The 20,668-nt window shown below is 43.4% G+C and overlaps 1 protein-coding gene across 1 annotated transcript in view; it reads left to right on the forward strand.

Moving 5' to 3' along the window:
• Nucleotides 1-20,668, forward strand: part of LOC129098368 (carbonic anhydrase-related protein 10-like) — a 111,223-nt gene that overhangs the window by 88,130 nt on the left and 2,425 nt on the right. The window contains exons 4-6 of the mRNA XM_054607360.1: nt 13,828-14,013; nt 15,304-15,399; nt 16,528-16,600. Coding sequence (XP_054463335.1) covers nt 13,828-14,013; nt 15,304-15,399; nt 16,528-16,600 — 355 coding nt within the window. The remainder of the gene's footprint in view (nt 1-13,827; nt 14,014-15,303; nt 15,400-16,527; nt 16,601-20,668) is intronic.

The raw sequence follows: 20,668 nt of genomic DNA on the forward strand, positions 1-20,668 counted from the left end.
ACGCAGTAGTTGGCGCATCTGGAGAGAGAGGGAACGCTTGTCCAGGTCCGGTGGTAGAGTGCCCACTTCTACCCAGAGGCAGATCTGTTGGAGGTCGGGGTCCTGGCGTTGCCACTCCAACCAGGGCGTCTCTTCTGGGTCTCCCAGGTGGGTCAGGGGTTCAGCAGGGGCGGCCTCCGCTCTGTCCTCTGTCACCTGGACACCTGCACTCAGGGCCCCTGGGAGCCTGGACAACAAGTCTGCATTTTGGTTAGAGGCACCTGGCCGATACTTGATGTCGTAAGAGAAATTGGCCAGTTGGGCGGCCCATCTCTGTTCGGTCGCTCCAAGACGGGCGGTGTCGAGGTGTACTAACGGGTTGTTGTCAGTGAATACGGTAAACGTTGCACCCCAAAGGTAGTCCTTAAACTTTTCGGTTATAGCCCATTTCATACCGAGTAGCTCCAATTTAAAGGAGCTATAGTTCTGGTCGTTGCGTTCGGCCGGAACCAGGCTGCGGCTCGCGTAAGCTATCACTCGTTCCTTGCCATCCTGCACCTGGGCTAGTACTGCACCCAAGCCGTCCAGACTGGCATCAGTGTATAGCTTAAAGGGTAGATTGAAATTAGCAAAGGCCAGGATGGGTGCACTGAGCAACTGTTGTTTCAAGAATTCAAAAGCAGTTTGACACTCTGCGGTCCACGTTACTGGTGCCGAGGAGCGGCTGGCTGTCCCTTGGAGAAGGCGATTGAGGGGGGCAGCTAACTTTGAGAAGGAAGCGATAAATCTCCTATAATACCCTACAAAGCCCAGGAAGGAGCGTACCTGTTTGACAGTGGTGGGGACAGGCCAATCTTGGACCGCTCTCGTCTTCTCTGGATCGGTGGCCACTCCTCGGCCACTTACAACATGTCCCAGGTAGAGGACCTGTCGCTGGAAGAACTGGCACTTCTTGGGCTGCAGCTTAAGGCCATGGCTTTGGAGGCGTTCGAAAACCTGTTCCAGGTGTCGCAGGTGGGTCTCAAAGTCAGGGGAGTAAATGATGACGTCGTCCAGGTATATCAGAAGGTGGTCGTGTACCTTGTCCCCTAGGCAACGTTGCATCAGTCGCTGGAATGTGGCGGGGGCATTGCACAAACCAAAAGGCATCCGGGAGAACTCATACAGGCCCAGTGGGGTGACAAACGCAGTTTTCTCCTGGTCAGGGGTGCCACCCCGACCTGCCAGTACCCACTGGCTAAGTCCAGCGTCGAGTACCATTCCGCCTGGTGGAGGCCCGTCAGGGACTCCTCAATCCTAGGGAGGGGAAACGAATCTTTATGAGTCACTGCGTTAAGTCTCCGATAGTCTACACAGAAGCGCAATGAGCCATCTTTTTCTTAACCAGGACTACTGCGGCGGCCCAGGGACTCGAACTCTCTTGAATCACACCACTGTCCAGCATACTCTTCAGCAGTCCGCGTAGTTCAGGGTACAATGTGGGTGGAACAGGTCTATACCTTTCCCGGATGGGGGTGCCGTGCCGGTAGGGATACGATGGTGCACGGCCGTGGTAAAACCAAAGTCCTCCTCATGGGCAGAAAACACCCCTGGCCACTTTCGTAGCAAGGCTGAGAACTGTTCCGACTGCCCTGGAAGAAGTTCAGTGCTCTCCTCTCCCTGCAGTGGTGTCTCTCTTGCTGGGCCCTGGCACACGGGCCGCACGTCCACCTCCACCACTCCTGGGGTCGAGTCTCGTAGTACCAAATGGTTCCGCCCCTGGACGTCCCCGGGGTCAACTGAAGTAACGGTTGCCAATGCCTGTCGGTGGGGAGAAACACAGGGAACAGCTGGGGGTTACAGATACGTACTGGGACTTTACCTCCTCGTGCCCACCTCAAGGTCCGGGCCACTCGCCAACCGCGCTCCTCTGCTCCGGTATCGTCTGGGAGGTTTTCCACCAGAACGAGATGATCAGGGGAGCCTGCTACTGGGAAAACCTCAGTCCAGACGATCATCTCCGTGCGTGGGGGGATGGAGATGGGGCTCTGCTGAGTCAGCCTTGCCCTTACTTGAAGGGGCTCGTCTGGGGCCTGGATCCTCTTGCATATGGCAAATGCCTTGTCCCACGCCTTGACCGAGGCTTGGGGTACGGTGGACTTGAACGCCATTTCCCCAGGATGGCCATTTAGGAAAAGCTTCTCCCAACAGTCTTTGATCACGTTCATCCCTAGAAGGCCATACTCTGTGCCCATACAGCTGTCCTCTACAATCACTATCCCTTTGTTCTTGACCTCGATCCCTCCAACGGCAAAGTCTAACACTGCATATCCTACGTAGGGGATCCGCAGTCCGTTGGCGGCTTTGAGGGTTAGCCAGGGGATCCTTTCCGGGTCTTGTAGCAGTTCTGGAGCCACGCAGCGCTGAAATAAGGAGTAACTAAACAGAGTCACTTGGGAACCCGTGTCCAAAACGCAGGGAATTTTAACCCCATGGATCATCAGCTCTACTTCGGGGCATTGGCCCACCAAGGAGGGCTTGTCTAGGGTCTCGCTGGGGCTACCCTCTTCGGTCACCTGCCCTACAGTGGCCGAGGAGCAGGAAAACCCGACCGGTTGGAACGTCGTCGTGGGCAGTAACGTTGAACGTGGCCAGCGACTCCACACTCAGCACATAGGGGGCGCCCTTGGTCATCCCACTGGAATGATTGGGTCTCTCGTCCCGTCGGTTGTCCTCCCCGGGTAGGCTGGTAGTTACTTCGAGGGGCCAGGGCTGGTTCCTGCTGTAACTGACTGCGTATGTCCTCTACAATGGTCTTGCCCAGGAGGGACACCTGGCTTTGTATCTCCTGTTTCAGCTCGGCGTGGAGAGCTTCCTTCAGCCGGTCCCACTCCGATGGAGGGATGGGTCCCTGGTGTGGGCTGTGGTGGTGGGGGCCACATAGGCCCTACAAGCCAGCGTTTCCCTCCTGGTTGTCTCCTTCTCCACTGCCTCGGCCTCGACGCAGAGAGCTCCAAAGGTCACCGTAGGGTTACGTCTGCCATATCGCTCCAGCTCGATCTTCAGTGGGCCCTCCCTTAGGCCCTTAACGAAGTGGTCCTTCAGGACCTCGTCTCGAGGGCCTGTGGTGTCGGGGGAGCTCCTCTGCCATCTGGAGAAACACTCACAAAGACGCAACGTGAAAGTTTCCACTCCCTCCCCCCTGTTCTTGTCTACAGGCAAAAAAGTCTGCACGGATGCTGGATGATGTCCCAGTGTCTCCATATAATTTGGTCAACTCCGCCAGAATAGTTCCCTCTGACTGTCTCCGTTCGGGGGGGAAGCAACATGACTTGTCGGTGAGCTTTCCCTTCTAGCGCATCTAGCACAAAGTCTACTGTCTGACTAGCGTCTAATCCCTGTGCTCTGAGGTAGGACCTTACTCTAGGTTGCCATTTGCTAAATGGAGGCCCGTCGTCCTCGCCTGTGAACTTAGGGACCCAAGAAGAGCTCATAAACCATGGCATCATCACTGTGTTCATTAGTGGTCTAACAGATGCCTGTTCTTGGCTACCCCCTGGATGCTCTTCGGACTCAGCATGACCGTCTACAGACATGTTGTTGTGATGAATTGGGGGATCCTGTCAACAACGCCAAAAGAGGTGTCGCGCAAACCCCTAACTAAGGATTCCCCCAAATACCACAACAGCAGTCGATGGATCAATTATTAACAGAAATGCTTTATTAATACAATTTCATAAAACAAAGAGCACAAGTAAGTCAAATCTACCTATCACTTAATATGGGAGGGAGAAAACCAAGGGGGTAGGCTGGTACTCTGGATAACCGTAACCATACTTTCGTGAGCCAACCTCGACACACTACACCGCACACGTTGCACACCCTACCCCCACTGCAAGCCTATAGACACAGCAAACGTTGAACTCTGCACACTGCACACGCTGAACGCTACACGCTGAACGCACGCTACACACTGCACGCTACACACTGCACGCTATACACTGCACACTGCACGCTACACACAGCACGCTACACACAGCACACGTTGAACACACGTGAGGGGGACCAACCTCAAGAACACAGAAGGAAGGGCTCGCTGAACAATTCAGCCTGGTATCCAACAGGGCCTGCCGTAGCCTCCCCCTGGTTTATAGGGGTCCCATACAAGGAGGACAGACTTGTTGATAAAATATCCCTATAACAGACAACAAACAGTAAAAGAGTATAAAATCGTTCGTCCCAACTCGCGCCAGACCAGTCCCTCAAACGGCGAGTTGGAAAAACAAAGCAAAACAAAATATGCTCTATAACAGTGCTCTAGGATGTAGAGTGGAGATCCGTCCGCCGGCGCTGTCCCTCGCTGGTCACGGAGGCCGGAGCGGACCAGAAGACCTGCACCAGATCCTCTAGACAGAACAGACAAAATGATGCGTCAGGGTGATCAGACATTACGGAATCCGACTCACCCACGCTTACGCTAGAGTACGTCCCTTTCTGACGGGACTCGCAGGCGTTGTAGGGAAACGACGGTACGTCCGAAAGGTCCTTCCTGGCTTGCGAAGTCTGGTCGCGTAGTCCTCCGGAGGTAGCGGGTAGTGATGAGCGGTCCGGGTAGTGATGAGCGGTCCGGGTAGTGATGAGCGGTCCGGGTTGTCGGCGTCCAGGCATAAATCCTTGTGTCCTCGGGCTGAGGAGCGCCCCGAACTCCATGTTTTCGCCCCTTTTATTTCCTGGTCTCTTCTTCTGTGTACAGGAAACACTGAAAACACAACGTACACCCCAACCCACAGCGCCCCTAGGGGCAGGGAATATCGGCTCTAGCCAGAGTCTATTGTTCGGGATCTGGGGGGGGAAAAGCAGTCTTTTTAGTTAATATACTGTTCCCCCCTTTAGTCGCCTTCCGCGACAGATGTTTGTATTATCTAACCATTCTCTAGTTATTGTGGTTCCATATATCAACCTTTCAACCATTGAGGCACATATCAGCATAAGAATGTCCAGTAGAAAACAAGTCAAAATTTTCGATTTTATACTAAAATCAATTACTGGTATCTAAAAATAAACCGAATTGAATTGAATTGAATTAAAACAATCATTTGATTCCAACCCTTATTTCAAAGTGTTATCAAGCTGGTAGTCTGTGCCAGAGTTCAATTGATGTGGAATAAGAATAGCAGGACATTTTACATTGAAAAACTTTTGAATACTACTGTACCCAATAACCAGTCCAGCTCAGCTCAAACCCCTAACACCAATACAGTGTATATTAATTATCCTTATTGACCATGTTGGTTGAAATTATAAGACTAGTTCTCATTTAGATTTTGTTTTAGCTACCACCCAGCTCTTTACCTCCATCACATTTTTACACATTTGTGTTTGTGCACAAATATGCGAAACCATAAAAGAATAAGCATTTTTTGGATAGAAATTAGTTGCCCAAAAGCGTTTTCTAGACTTGCATTTATCCGCTGACTAAAAGTGTTTAGTATTAAAAACAAAAAACATGGAAGATAAAAGATGAAACGTAAGTAGGTTTATAATTCTGATTCAGTGTAAAATTAACTTAAATTAGGGCATTTGCATTCTTCTACCTGCCCTTTTTACTGGCAATCTTTATCCAAGGCAAACCAAAAATAGGTAATTCAACATTGCCTGCCAAATTATGACTGCTGAAAATAACCAGAAAATGTCATTTAAGGTGGGATCAACGGATACACTGATTATGTGTGGACCCTAGTTATGGTAAAATTAGCCGGTGGATGTTCGTGCAGTTGGAACACAAATGATCCTGCATGTTAAAACATCGATTAATTTGGACATAGTTATTAGTTATCAGTGCAGGATAGTTGCTTTTAGCAACTAAATCTATGATCTCAAACATTTTCTTAGACTCGAACATCTGCTATACCATTACAAATAAATAAAAGACTGAAATACCAATGACACTACTGACCCAAAGAACAGGAGTGTATTGACCTCTAAACCATTTTACATTTGACTAGAATGAAAACAAGCTGTTTGAAGATGTTCAAGGCCATGGACAACCAGCATGCAGTGCATTCACAGCAGTATTAGTTGTATGAAAAGAGCAGATTTAAAAGTAAGGCCAGCATTTGATTATGAAATTTCTGCAAATTACAAAGAACTGAGCTTGTTATGGTTGCACTACAGTCATCCAGTAATTATATAAACAAATACATGAACATAATTAAAAAGATGGAAGTACTAACTGTCTAATGAGTGTTTTGGATGAAAGAGATTAATTTGTTTTGGATATGAAGAAGTACTAGAACAGTGATAACCTTCAAAGCTAATAAGCAGATGTTAATAGCCTAACAATGGCTGAACTTTGTAACATGGGCCAATTGCTCTTCTTCTAAAAGTAATCAGTCAGATTGATGCTTCCCACACTATTTTCATGAGAAGTGCACAAAATCAATGTTTAGATGTCCTAGGCACCACAGTTAGTAAAGAGACTCATGACATGCAGTACAATAAATCCAGCAATGCCTCATTAGCAGAACAAATGTCGTGTTTACAATTCTAGTGTCGATTTACCACTGTGCTTTTGTACTTAAACAACAGTTTGACCACAAACACTTCCAATATTAGGGGTGAAAAAATGACTTCCAAAATCCGTAGGACAATTTCCAAAACCAACACGTGGAGCTGCGTATTAGTTTAAAAACAGCTTTATTGGATTCAGAAGTTGACATATTGATTGAGAAAGTCAGCAAATAAGATTTAGAAAGTTAAAGACCTGTTTGACTTCCAAAATGCAAACATTTCTATAACTGTAGATAGGATATATAAATTATTGGTTAACAGGGAGTTTAAGTAAATTCATTTTTTAAAAATGTGTCACTCTGCCGAAAAAGAAGCAGTTAACATCTTTTTGAAATGTGGATTAGCCTGGAGAGAGATGCTCAGGCACGCAGCATTGTGTCTCTTTATCATGAGTGCATGGCTGGGATTCCTGAGGGGAAAAGTGGTTTGAAATCACCGTCCTACAACAGCATAATGGTGCAAAAGAGCAAGCAAAGCAGAGACTTCTACTCACTGTCTTCCAGTGTGATAATTAAGCCCACAGTGTCAATAGGGATGGCAAGAGAGCTTGTCTCTAATAGATACCAACGGAGCAGAGGACTTGGGTTACATGCATTAATGCAGTGGCCTATTACAGTCCAGGCCGAGGTGGGACCGATCAATTTTCCTCTTTTAAATATTAGCATTTAATTTCCCTTGCTGTTTCTGTGAGGACCTGAACCTCTTCCTAAACCATTTCTCTATCCAACCAAAGTGTTTCTCTGTCTCTCAAACTCTCCTCACAGCCAATTTCTACCATCAACCAATTTCTCTTTGTCAATCATTATCAAGTTTGTCGAATTTGTGCACAATTCTGTCCATCTTTTTCCATATTGTTTACAGTTCCCAGCTTTCAGAAGCTAGCCCAGTAGGGACTAAAAGTGAGGGTATCTCGGTCTCTATCTCGGTCTCTTAACAAACAACTCTCTACCAAATCCAAAAACTAGAGTGCTAAAACTCAAACTTGTGGTGTCACAGGGTAAAAACTCTAAAATTGCTCCATAGACAATAATTTCGGAAAGATGACATAGATGACACTGAGAGAACCCATGGGAGTATATGGGAACATTTTCGTTTTTTACCAACCAAGAACACTGCACTAGACTAAAGCTCATTGGGTATAAAATAAAGCCATAAGCCATGAGAGGCTATGATTTACATTGATTTTACAACAATTCAATTCAATTCAATTCAGTTTATTTTGTATAGCCCAGAATCACAAATTACAAATTTGCCTCAGAGGGCTTTACAATCTGTGCACATGCGACATCCTCTGTCCTTCCCTCACATCGGCACAGGAAAAACTCCCCTAAAAAACCCCTTTAACAGGGAGAAAAAAGGAAGAAACCTAATAATAAGACTACATATAATAACAGCAGCAATTATTACAGTAGAATTATAGCCATGAAAATAGGGATAGTAATGTGACTAATAATAATAATCGAAGTAGCAGTGGGTGTCAGTCGGCTCACAGCAGGAGGCACGACTACGGTCCAGGTACCACAACGATTCATGGAAACCTGCAGAGCGAGAAAGCAAAAGGGCTTCAGGGTGGAAGTAAAGCTAAAATGCTTAATGGTACAGGTAATAGTAATAGTAATGTGACTAGTAATAATAATAATGGTGGTAGCAGTCGGTGTCAGCAGGGCCGTAGCAGGATGCACATCCACGGTCCAGGTACAGCCACGATTTATAGAAGCCTGCGAAGCGAGAAAGCAAAGACTCCAGGGTAGAAGCAAGTCAATAAGCGTAATAGTACAGGCAATAATAATAGTAATGTGACTAATAATGATAGTGGTAGTAGTAGTGGGTGTCAGCAGGGCCTCAGTCGGTGGCACGATGACAGTCCAAATATAACCCCGATTCCTGGGAACCTGCGAGGCGAGAAAGCACAAGAACTCCGGGGAAGAAGCAAAATCAGTAATGTGCATAAATAGGAGATTAATACATAAAGAAGGAGGGAGAGAAGAGGAGAGAGGAGCTCAGCGTATCCTAGGTAGTCCCCGGCTGTCTAGGCATATAGCAGCATATCTAGGGGCTGGACCAAGGCGAACCTGAACCAGCCCTAACTATAAGCGCTATCAAAAAGGAAGGTCTTAAGCCTGCTCTTGAAAGTGGTGAGTGTGTCTGCCCCCGGACTGAAACTGGAACCTGGTTCCACAGAAGAGGAGCCTGATAACTGAAGGCTCTGGCTCCCATCCTACTTTTATATACTCAAGTAACCCTGCATTGATTGAGCGCAGCTCTCTAGTTGGGTAATATGGAACTATAAGTTCCTTAAGATAAGACGGTGCCTGACCAGTTAGAGCTTTGTAGGTAAGTAAAAGAATTTTAAATTCTATTCTTGATTTAACAGGGAGCCAGTGCAGAGAAGCTAATACTGGAGTAATATGATCTCTTTTCTTAGTTTTTGTTAGAACACGTGCTGCAGCATTCTGGATCAACTGTAAAGATCTAAGAGACCTATTAGAGCAGCCTGATAATAAGGAGTTACAGTAATCTAGTCTAGAGGTAACAAATGCATGAACTAGTTTTTCTGCATCACTTTGAGACAGGATTTGCCTGATTTTCGCAATGTTACGTAAATGAAAAAAGGCTGTCCTTGAGATCTGTTTTATATAAGAGTTAAAAGACAGATCCTGGTCAAAGATAACTCCAAGGTTCTTAACGGTAGTGCTGGATGCTAGAGCAATGCCATCTAGAGAAACTATATCGTTAGATAATTGAATTCGAAGGTGATCTGGACCTAGTAGGATAACTTCTGTTTTTTCAGAGTTTAACATTAAAAAGTTACAGGTCATCCAGGTTTTTATGTCCGTAAGACATGCTTGAAGTCTAGAGAACTGGTTAGTTTCGTCTGGCTTAATTGATAGATACAACTGGGTATCATCTGCATAACAATGAAAGTTTACTGAGTGTTTTCTGATAATATTCCCCAAGGGAAGCATATATAAAGTAAATAAAATAGGTCCAAGAACAGACCCCTGTGGAACTCCGTGACTAACCCTGGTTTTCATCGAGCTTTCATTGTTTACATATACAAACTGAGATCGGTCTGATAAATACGACTTAAACCAGCTAAGTGCGGTTCCTTTAATGCCTATTAGATGCTCCAATCTCTGTAATAGGATTTGGTGATCAATGGTATCAAATGCAGCACTAAGGTCTAGCAATACAAGTACAGAGACAAGTCCTTTGTCTGAAGCTATTAGAAGGTCATTGGTAATTTTCACCAGTGCCGTCTCTGTGCTATGATTCACTCTAAATCCTGACTGAAAATCCTCAAATAAACTATTGTTATGCATAAAGTCACAGAGCTGATTTGCTACTGCTTTCTCAAGGATCTTAGAGAGGAACGGAAGGTTAGATATAGGTCTATAGTTAGCCAACACCTCTGGATCTAGAGTAGGTTTCTTAAGAAGAGGTTTAATTACAGCTAGTTTGAAGGCCTGTGGTACATGGCCCGTCAGTAAAGACAGATTGATAATTTCTAATAAGGAGTTGCTAATTAAAGGTAAAACTTCCTTAAGCAGCCTAGTCGGAATCGGGTCTAAGAGACAGGTGGAAGGTTTAGACTTAGAAATAGTTAAAGTCAATTGTTGAAGGTCGATGGGAGAAAAGCCATCTAAATATATTTCAGGTTCTACAGCTGTGGATCGATCGGTACTGGTTGAGGGCAGTAGATTATAAATTTTTTCTCTAATAGTTTAGAATCTTATCATTAAAGAAGTTCATGAAGTCACTACTACTGAGGTTTATAGGAATACACGGCTCAACAGAGCTGTGACTCTCTGTCAGCCTGGCTACAGTGCTGAAGAGAACCCTAGGGTTGTTCTTATTTTTCTCTATTAATGCTGAATAATAGGCTGCTCTAGCATTACGGAGTGCCTTCTTATATATTTTAAGACTGTCTCGCCAGACTAACCGCGCTTCATCCACATTGGTGGAACGCCATATCCTTTCAAGTTTTCGCGATATTTGCTTTAAATCGCGGGTTTGAGGATTATACCATGGAGCAAACCTCCTTTCTTTTATTAGCTTCTTTTTTAGAGGAGCTATAGAGTCTAGTGTCATTCGCAGTGAGCATGCAGCACTATCAACAAGATGGTCAATCTGAGACGGACTAAAGCTAGCGTAGGAGTCCTCTGTTATATTGAGCAATGGTACTGAATAAAACCCTGAAGAAATCGCTTCTTTAAATTTAGCTACAGCATTATCAGATAGACATCTAGTGTAGAAACTCTTGCCTAATGGCGTACACTCTGGTAGAACAAATTCAAAGGTTATTAGAAAATGGTCCGATAAAAGAGAGTTCTGTTGAGAGACAATTACATTTTCTACTTCAATACCATAAACCAGAACAAGGTCGAGGGTATGGTTAAAAGAGTGAGTCGGTTTATGTACACACTGACAGAAGCCAATAGAATCTAGTAATGAACCAAACGCAGTACTAAGGCTATCATTATACACATCCACATGAATATTAAAATCCCCTACAATAATAACTTTATCTGTCTTAAGGACTAAACTAGATAAAAACTCTGAGAATTCAGATAGGAATTCAGAATACGCACCTGGTGCACGATACACTATAACAAATAAAATTGACTTTAATGCTTTCCCGCTCGGGTTTGAAAGACTAAGAACAAGGCTTTCAAATGAGTTGTAATTTAATTTAGGTTTAGGGTTTATTAATAGGCTTGAGTCAAAGATAGCTGCTACTCCACCTCCTCGGCCTGTGCCTCGAGGAATATGAGTATTAATATAACTTGGAGGAGTTGATTCATTAAGGCTAACGTACTCTTCATGACACAGCCAGGTTTCAGTAAGACAAAATAAATCAATATGATTATCTGATATTAAATCATTTACAAGTACACCCTTAGATGACAGAGATCTAATATTTAAGAGTCCACATTTAACTGTCCTGTTTTGATGCACTGTTGCATCAGTTGCCTTAACTTTTATTAAGTTATTTTGTATAACTCCTCTTCTGTTGACTTTAAATAATTGAAGTGGCCGTGGGGCAGACACAGTCTCTATAGGGTTTTGGGTGGGTAACTGGGTGGGTAACTGCTCCAAAGGAAGCGCAGAGAGGTGTGAAAGACTGCGACTCTGCTTCTGCTTCCTGGTCTGAACTCTGGGTCATGGATTAGGTCCACTAATGAACTGGGTCAGATTTCTAGAGATGATGATCCCGCTCCATCCAAAGTAGGATGGATGCCGTCTCTCCTAATCAGACCAGGTTTTCCCCAGAAAGTATGCCAATTGTCTACGAAGCCCACATTGTTTGCAGGACACCACCTCGACAGCCAGCGGCGGAATGATGACATGCGGCTATACATCTCATCATTGACCAGATTAGGGAGAGGGCCAGAGAATACTACGGAGTCCGACATCGTCTTTGCGTACGAACACACCGATTCCACGTTCAATTTAGTGACCTCCGAGCGACGTAATCGGGTGTCATTACCGCCGACGTGAATAACAATCGTACGGTATTTACGTTTAGCCTTAGCCAGCAGTTTCAAATGGGATTCTATGTCGCCCGCTCTGGCCCCGGGGATGCAGTTAACTATGGCCCCTGTCTTCGCTAACTTCACGTTTCTCAAAATGGAGCTGCCGATCACCAGAGTTGGTTTCTCAGCGGGTGTGTCGCTGAGCGGGGAAAACCGGTTAGAAACGTGAAGCGGTTGGTGGTGCCCCGTGTGCTTCGACATAGAACTATGCTTCCTTCGGACAGTCACCCAGCCTCCCGGCTGCTCGGGGTTGCCGGGGACGGCTAGCAGGAGCTAAGTCTGGTTGGCCCGCACCGACTACGGGGGTGGGCTGGCTAACTGCAGTAGCTAACGACTGAGCTTCAATGGTGCGGAACCGGGCCTCTAACTCACTGAGCCTCGCCTCCAACCTAACAAACAAACTACATTTGTTACATGTACCCTTATCAGTAAAGGAGGCAGAGGCATGGCTAAACATGAGACACACTGAGCAGGAGGGAGGAGGAGAGAGAGCAGGAGAGAGAGAAGGAGAGGAGGAGCGCCATCGCTAGCTGCTAAGCTAAATGAGGCTAGCTAGCGTTAGCAGAACTGAACAACGTGTAAACTGTTGGTTTAAGCGAAAAGTCGCTGAATTAAGATGTGATATGAGTGTTCAAGTGTTTTAAGTGTAAAACAGGTAATTAGCCGCTATAATAAAGAATGTCACACAATTCACTAGTTTTCGCTGGAGCTGCGAAAAGTACGCTATCAACTACGCTGAGAACCGGAAGTGAGGCAACACGCTTACCGCAGTACGTCAAGACAGTAAGGTCTAATCTGCGTTTGATATATCCAAGATGCCAAACTGATTCAGCCATTAAAACTGTTTAAAAAGATAGATGCTAAAGCTTACAGATAACTGTAAAAGTAAACCCTCACATAAAAAGACAATAAAATCAAGTTGCATGACTGTTCCTGTAAAGCTGGTTGGGTCTTATTCACTGTTACAATCATTAAAAGTTAAATATGCATGTTTATGCATTCAGTATATTTTCAATAGATTGAGAAGTGTAGATTCTTAGCTAACGCTAATTACTGATATTCTAAAATACTTGCCAAGCCCTGACTAGCCCGAAATCCACAAAACCAGCCTGAGAATGAAGAAAATCTTAAAAGATTGCACGGCAGTCCAAAGTCGGATAGTTGTTGCACCCTGGTCAGCGATGGCCGATGCTATGCTATGAATTGCCATTCTGCGTTCAAGGGAAAGGGCGATGTAAAGAAACAATTGCTGGGACAGGAGTGTTTGTGTCACGAAAAGTGCATTTCATTTTGGGTGGTGCATTTGACAAAATAACTAGAGAATGGTTAGATAATACAAACATCCAAGCTAGCTAAAGTCATATTATGAATTTACCATAGGTTGTTGTAGTTTCATCAATGTCCACATGAATATTAAAACCACCAATAATAATTAGTTTAGCTGTTTTATGGACTAAACTTGATGAACACTCTGAGAATAACATTGCAATTCAGAATACGGACCTGGCGTGCTGCATAATATATAGCAAATACAATTGGCTGTATTTTTTTCCTGGTTAGGTGTGAAAGATTAAGAACAAGGCATTTATGCACTATGTGTCAGGACACGTTGGTCACAGGTCACCAACACAACTTTTCTCATTTACATTATGTTCGCAGATGGTAGGCTAAAAGAACAGTGCCAGGACTGCAAGCATTATACTCGCAATGATGAAATTGCCTCAAAAGTAAAAATATTATCTCCCTGTCTTTTTCTCTGTAGATGGGATGTACCATGTACAACACGGGGAAGCACGTGTCCCTGCGACCGGACAAAGCCCACCTGGTGAACATCTCAGGGGGCCCACTGGGTTACAGCTACAGGCTGGAGGAGATCCGCCTCCATTTTGGGAGTGAGGATTCCCAGGGTTCAGAGCACCTCCTCAATGGACAGGGCTTTCCTGGAGAGGTAAGAAATAAGACAGATGAGACACACTGGATTCAAATATTTATAGGAATCTCTTGTACACACAAACGCATCTAAATAGGCAAAAGAGAAGTTAATACTAACTGACTGATAGGATAATTGCATATACAGACAAAGACATTGGCAAGCTGAACGACTACATGCATCATTGTTATCTAATATAAACAGGTGTGCAAGTGCAAATACATACATAAAACAGAAAAATGCAAATAACACCCACACAGATAAAGTTCTGAAACAATTCTATATCATTAAGAGGGAAACTCTTAGGTGAGCAATCCCAATCTCAAAGCTTGTTATCCACCATGAAAAGAATTCAAACATGTTTGTCAAAATTGGATAATCAAGTGTTTTCTTGTCTCCTTCTTGTCTTTTGGAACCCTGAGCCCCTTCTGTACTTTTTGTAAATCCACTTGTCGAAAGACACACACAGTTACGTTAAAAGGAAGTTTTGACATGGTTCTCCCTTTTTTTATGTAGATTGGATTTTTGGTTCTACATGGAGGCAAAAGTAATCTCAAAGGTTGTTGTGCATAGCAAAAGAACCACAACTACAGCCAAAGTCAAGTCAGTTTTGTTTGTAAAGTCCAATGTCAGAAATCACAAATTTGCTTCAGGGGGCTTCACAATCTGAACAGCAAACGCCATCCTCTATCCTTCGACCTTTGCAGCGTATAAAGAAAAACTCCACCAAAAATAATGGGGAATAGCTAGCTAGTATATAATGAGGCTAAGTTTATGAATCGTACACTTGACATATCGACACACAGACCCGAGATCTTTGGAGGCAAATCCTACCTGTGTTGTAACGGCTTTAGTTTAACTTGGACCTATGGTACAGACACAGACACAAGTAATTGTCCATGATAACTTGATGGGGCAAGTGTTGCTGGGGTGAAGCCGAATACGGTAGTAGAGGGGCTGAGGCAAACAGGGATTTCCAGTGAGTTAGATAGGGAAGTAATAGGGAAAGGGGAGACTTGGACCCTGACAACCTGACTCAATTTGAGTAAAATTTGGACTCAGCCTTACTCGGGTTCCCCGGTCGGGTCTCGGTCAGCCCAGTATTTGGATAATCAATTTCAATGGATAGTGCAGGAAATCTTGAACATTGGGCTCTAATGATAGACGGTTTCACATTGTCTTTACAATTTACATGAATACATTCATCAGATCAATAATTCAGACTCAAAAGTATTAACTAACCGCAATCCTGCTTGTGTAACTCCAGTTTTGCGTGTAGTGCTCTGTGTCATTGTGTCTCTCTTTCAGGTCCAGCTGATCCATTATAATCAGGATCTATATGCCAACTACACTGAGGCAGCTAAGAGCCCCCATGGCATTGCTGTGGTCTCCATCTTCATGAAGGTCAGCATGTCCTTCTGGGGGTACAGTGAAAAATGATGGACCAATTGAAAAACAAAGCACTTTATCAAAGAGCTTATCGTTGATTTGATTAACTCATATGGTAGCAGTAGATCATGCTTGGGATCCCATTGAGTGCTTTGTCCAATTTGGTGCAATTTGGACACGCAACTTGTTTTAAATTAATAAACTTGGAATTAACAAGCAGACAGCGCTCTGTTCAGGGCTCTGCAGTCCATCATCGTCCAAAGGCCCGCAGACAGCAGCTCATTGATTGCAGTTCACTTTTGCTGCTTGACCCTGGCAATAGCCTGCTAACACTTGAATGCCGGATAACTTTACAACCAAACTTTTCTTTACTTCTCTGGACTCAACATGCATGAGTGGCTAGCCTACTGGAGAAGCAACACAGACCATACTAACTTAAAACTTTAACGCAGACAAAATACCTCTTTCCTTAAACCCATAATCTATATTACAACTGCGGTGGTTATGTCAAAGTAAGTGACTAAAATGCCTATTTGGAAATAACCACTACTACATGTATTTCAGCAATGTTTTTTACCGCAAGTAACCATGAATTACAGAACAGGTCTACCAGGCACAGGCCAAGGGGCCCAAAGTGTCAAGCGGCACCCTGGCCTTCACCTACAAAATGTCACTCAAAGAGACAGGTGCCAACTAGGAAGAGACTATAAATGACCAGAAAAAACATAAACGGACTACAAAGGGACAAAATCAGCATTACAAAGCAAATGCTAAGAGACACAAAGAGACTCATGACTAAAAGGAAAAACATCCACAAAGAGACAATAAATGACTACAAAGAGACAGATTTACTAAAATGAGACTCAAAAATGAGTCAAAATGACGTGTAACGACCACAAAGCGACACAAAACAACAACAAAAAGAACACCACAGGCCAAGCATTCTGAACAGGCATGTTTGAACGGGTCCTCCACTAGTTATACATACAAAGATTACAGTACAGGAAACCAAACAGTTCACTGTTTCAGACCTTAGGCCAATTCCTACATGTGTTTTACAGCAGTGTGTGTATGTATGTGTGTGTGTGTGTGTCTATGTGTGAGTGTTTTTATTCATGTCCCTCTCTCTTTGTTATCTCTCAGCTCTCTGATAACTCCAACTCCTTCCTCAACCGCATGCTCAATAGAGACACCATCACCAGAATCAACTACAAACGTAAGACAAACAATCTCTCTCTCGCTACCTCTCACACACATGGTCCTCCTTTGTTCTGTCCATCGACAAGCCCATTCTTTGGAAATCTACAGTGCTGTATATACAGTGGGTACGGAAAGTATTCAGACCCCTTTAAATTTTTTGCATTAATGTACACTCAGCAACCCATCTTGACAGAAAAAACCAGAAATGTAGAATTTTTTGCAAATTTATTAAAAAAGAAAAACTGAAATATCACATGGTCATAAGTATTCAGACCCTTTGCGCAGTATTGAGTAGAAGCACCCTTTTGAGCTAGTACAGCCATGAGTCTTCTTGGGAATGATGCAACAAGTTTCTCACACCTGGATTTGGGGATCCTCTGCCATTCTTCCTTGCAGATCCTCTCCAGTTCTGTCAGGTTGGATGGTGAACATTGGTGGACAGCCATTTTCAGGTCTCTCCAGAGATGCTCAATTGGGTTTAGGTCAGGGCTCTGGCTGGGCCAGTCAAGAATGGTCACAGACTTGTTCCGAAGCCACTCCTTTGTTATTTTAGCTGTGTGCTTCGGGTCATTGTCTTGATGGAAGGTGAACCTTCGGCCCAGTCTGAGGTCCTGAGCACTCTGGAGGAGGTTTTCTTCCAGGATATCTCTGTACTTGGCCGCATTCATCTTTCCTTCAATTGCAACCAGTCGTCCTGTCCCTGCAGCTGAAAAACACTCCCATAGCATGATGCTGCCACCACCATGTTTCACTGTTGGGATTGTATTGGGCAGGTGATGAGCAGTGCCTGGTTTTCTCCACACATACCGCTTAGAATTAACGCCAAAAGTTCAATCTTGGTCTCATCAGACCAGAGAATCTTATTTCTCATAGTTTGGGAGTCCTCCATGTGTTTTTTGGCAAACTCTATGCGGGCTTTCATATGTCTTGCACTGAGGAGAGGCTTCCATCGGGCCACTCTGCCATAAAGCCCCGACTGGTGGAGGGCTGCAGTGATAGTTGACTTTGTGGAACTTTCTCCCATCTCCCTACTGCATCTCTGGAGCTCAGCCACAGTGATCTTTGGGTTCTTCTTTACCTCTCTCACCAAGGCTCTTCTCCCACGATTGCTCAGTTTGGCTGGACGGCCAGGACTAGGAACAGTTCTGGTCATCCCATACTTCTTCCATTTAAGGATTATGGAGGCCACTGTGCTCAGAAATTCTTTTGTAACCTTGGCCAGATCTGTGCCTTGCCACAATTCTGTCTCTGAGCTCCTTGGGCAGTTCCTTCGACCTCATGATTCTCATTTGTTCTGACATGCACTGTGAGCTGTAAGGTCTTATATAGACAGGTGTGTGCCTTTCCTAATCAAGTCCAATCAGTTTAATTAAACACAGCTGGACTCCAATGAAGGAGTAGAACCATCTCAAGGAGGATCAGAAGAAATGGACAGCATGTGAGTTAAATATGAGTGTCACAGCAAAGGGTCTGAATACTTATGACCATGTGATATTTCAGTTTTTCTTTTTTAATAAATTTGCAAAAATTTCTACATGTCTGTTTTTTTCTGTCAAGATGGGTTGCTGAGTGTACATTAATGCGAAAAAAAAAAATGAACTTTTTCGATTTTAGCAAATGGCTGCAATGAAACAAAGAGTGAAAAATTTAAAGGGGTCTGAATACTTTCCGTACCCACTGTATCTTGTATATCTTGAGTAAAATCTTTAATCTGCTATTACATAACGTATTTGGCTAAAAGTATTTTCTTGGTCTGACCAGTCACAGTGTAGGTTACTATGTGGGTGTCAAACAGGCTCCCCATTGGCTGTCACACCTATCTATATAAAGTGAAATAATGTTTTTATTAATCTTTTGTTATTTATTTTACCTTTTTTTTCCCAATATATTACCATTAAGATTTAAAATGCCCTTTTCCAGGGAGACCTGGCCAAGACAGAAACATACAAGTTTCACACATGAAAGCACAAATAAAAGACTTAAAAACAACACAAACAGGTAAAAAGATGTTATGCAAATCTCATAAAAGAGACAAGTAACAGACTTAAAAACAAACAGACAAAGTGCTGCAAACAATGAATTCTAAGTGTTCAGTTTTTAAAGTTCAAATAGTCCATAGTCCTGTTTTTAAAATCTTGCTTGCTTATGAAAGTAGTTCAAATTGATGCTGTAGCTCACACCAAGATGACGGTGTAAAAACTTTAAAGCATTTTACCAAAAACGGTGCGGGTTTGAGGAATAAAGTATCTAAACCAACCATCTCATCCAATTTTCCAGGAACCCAAATCAAAGACGAATTGTAATGTATAAAATTACATTGATTGTATCATTTTAAAAGAAGTTAGAACGGCATGCATATATACAATGTCATCATAATCAACTGCTAATAAAAGTCGCTAGAATTAATCGAAGTAATTTCTTGCAGCAAAAGAAAAACAGCATTTGGGTCTATAAAAGAACCCTAACTTTACCCTGAGACAGAAAGCACCCTGGTATTTATAAGTTGAAACTTGTTCAATCGCCTTATTATTTAAAATAACAAGCTGATATATATCATCTATCTTCTTTGACCTGGAGAAGCACATCTTTTGGTTTTGTCAACATTCAGTAAGTCTCAATTCAAAGATATTCTTCTGAACAACATTAAATGCAGATTGCAGTTCCTTAATCACACTCGTTAAAATGAGGCAGAACAATACATAATGTTCATAATGCATTTTGATCGATCGCCATCATTTGAGTAAAACATTGTTCATGTATGATATTAAATAATTCCTTATAGCCTAATAAAATTAGTTGGCATCTCTGGTTTTATCATTTATTTTCACAACCTATATAAAATTTTAATTGTCAGTCAGTTCATGCAGATTGTGGGACAGCTCTAGGTGCTAAACCAATCGGATTGTAGTTTTTAACATCATTCATAATACAAACATTCATGTACGGATCAAATATATATATAGCGCAGTCCCTTACATCATCAAAGCCCTGTTACTTAGTCTGACACATAGGCATGTACTGTGGAGTGGGCTTATTTACTTAATTGTTGACTGCATGTTGTCATATAGCATTTTGTGATTATTTTCCATTCAGCACTCACATAGGTGACGAAGGAGAAACCTGGAGGGGGGTCATTGGGCCTGATCTAAACCAATGTGGTGCTTTGTTGTTGGACTTCTGGGCTGATAACAAACACCATGTCTGAGCAAAGGGGTGTTCATGAGTGTACTTTGTACCCTAACTCCGTAGGCTTAAGATCAATGATGGACTTTGTGGTCTTATCATCATATCTGCACTCCAATGTGTAGGACACTCGGGCGAAGAGAGAAGCAGATCTATCAACTGATTAGCACCTGGTGGTTTGTCGGATCAGATGGGTGGGGAGGTTTCTGGACAGACCTTGCATCAACAGCACCACAACCAACGAAGCCCTGAGAGTCTACAGCTATGCAAGCAGCTGTACTAATGCAGTGCTCTGAGCTAAATGCTAACGTCAGCATGATAGGATGAACACAGTGCAGGAGAGTCTGATTGGAATGCCATTGATTTTGCAGGTATTAAGTCAAAATTTAAATTAAAACTGATGATAAAGCTACATATAAGTTAAGAGATTGCAAATTGATTTAAATTAATCATGAATATTGGAACCAGATGTCGAGGCAAACAAGCCAATTGTTTGCAGGAGGCTGTGGTCCATCAGGACCAAGGCCTCACGCCATAAAAATAGCTTCTTCCCATCTGCAGTTGAGTTGATCAATAAAGCCCAGAACCCTACTGACTTGGACAATTAATTACCCAGAACAGTTTACCCCCTGCACATCTTGACATATTATAATATAATATACCTGCTTTTACATACTCCTATTTGATTACTTTTTATCATATTTAATTGTATATTTTCATATTTCTATTTTTAAATTATGTCTTTAGTATTGCACTGTTTGTTATTTACTGTACACACCAATTAATCACCTAGCCAAATTCCTTGTATGTGTAACGTACTTGGCAATAAACAGCTTCTGATTCTGATTCTGATATTTCCCTCAAAACCTCAAATCTAAACCTCATGGTGGGGCTAGAGGAA

The sequence above is a fragment of the Anoplopoma fimbria genome, chromosome 11, assembly GCF_027596085.1.
Source record: "Anoplopoma fimbria isolate UVic2021 breed Golden Eagle Sablefish chromosome 11, Afim_UVic_2022, whole genome shotgun sequence".
Taxonomy (NCBI): Eukaryota; Metazoa; Chordata; class Actinopteri; order Perciformes; family Anoplopomatidae; genus Anoplopoma; species Anoplopoma fimbria.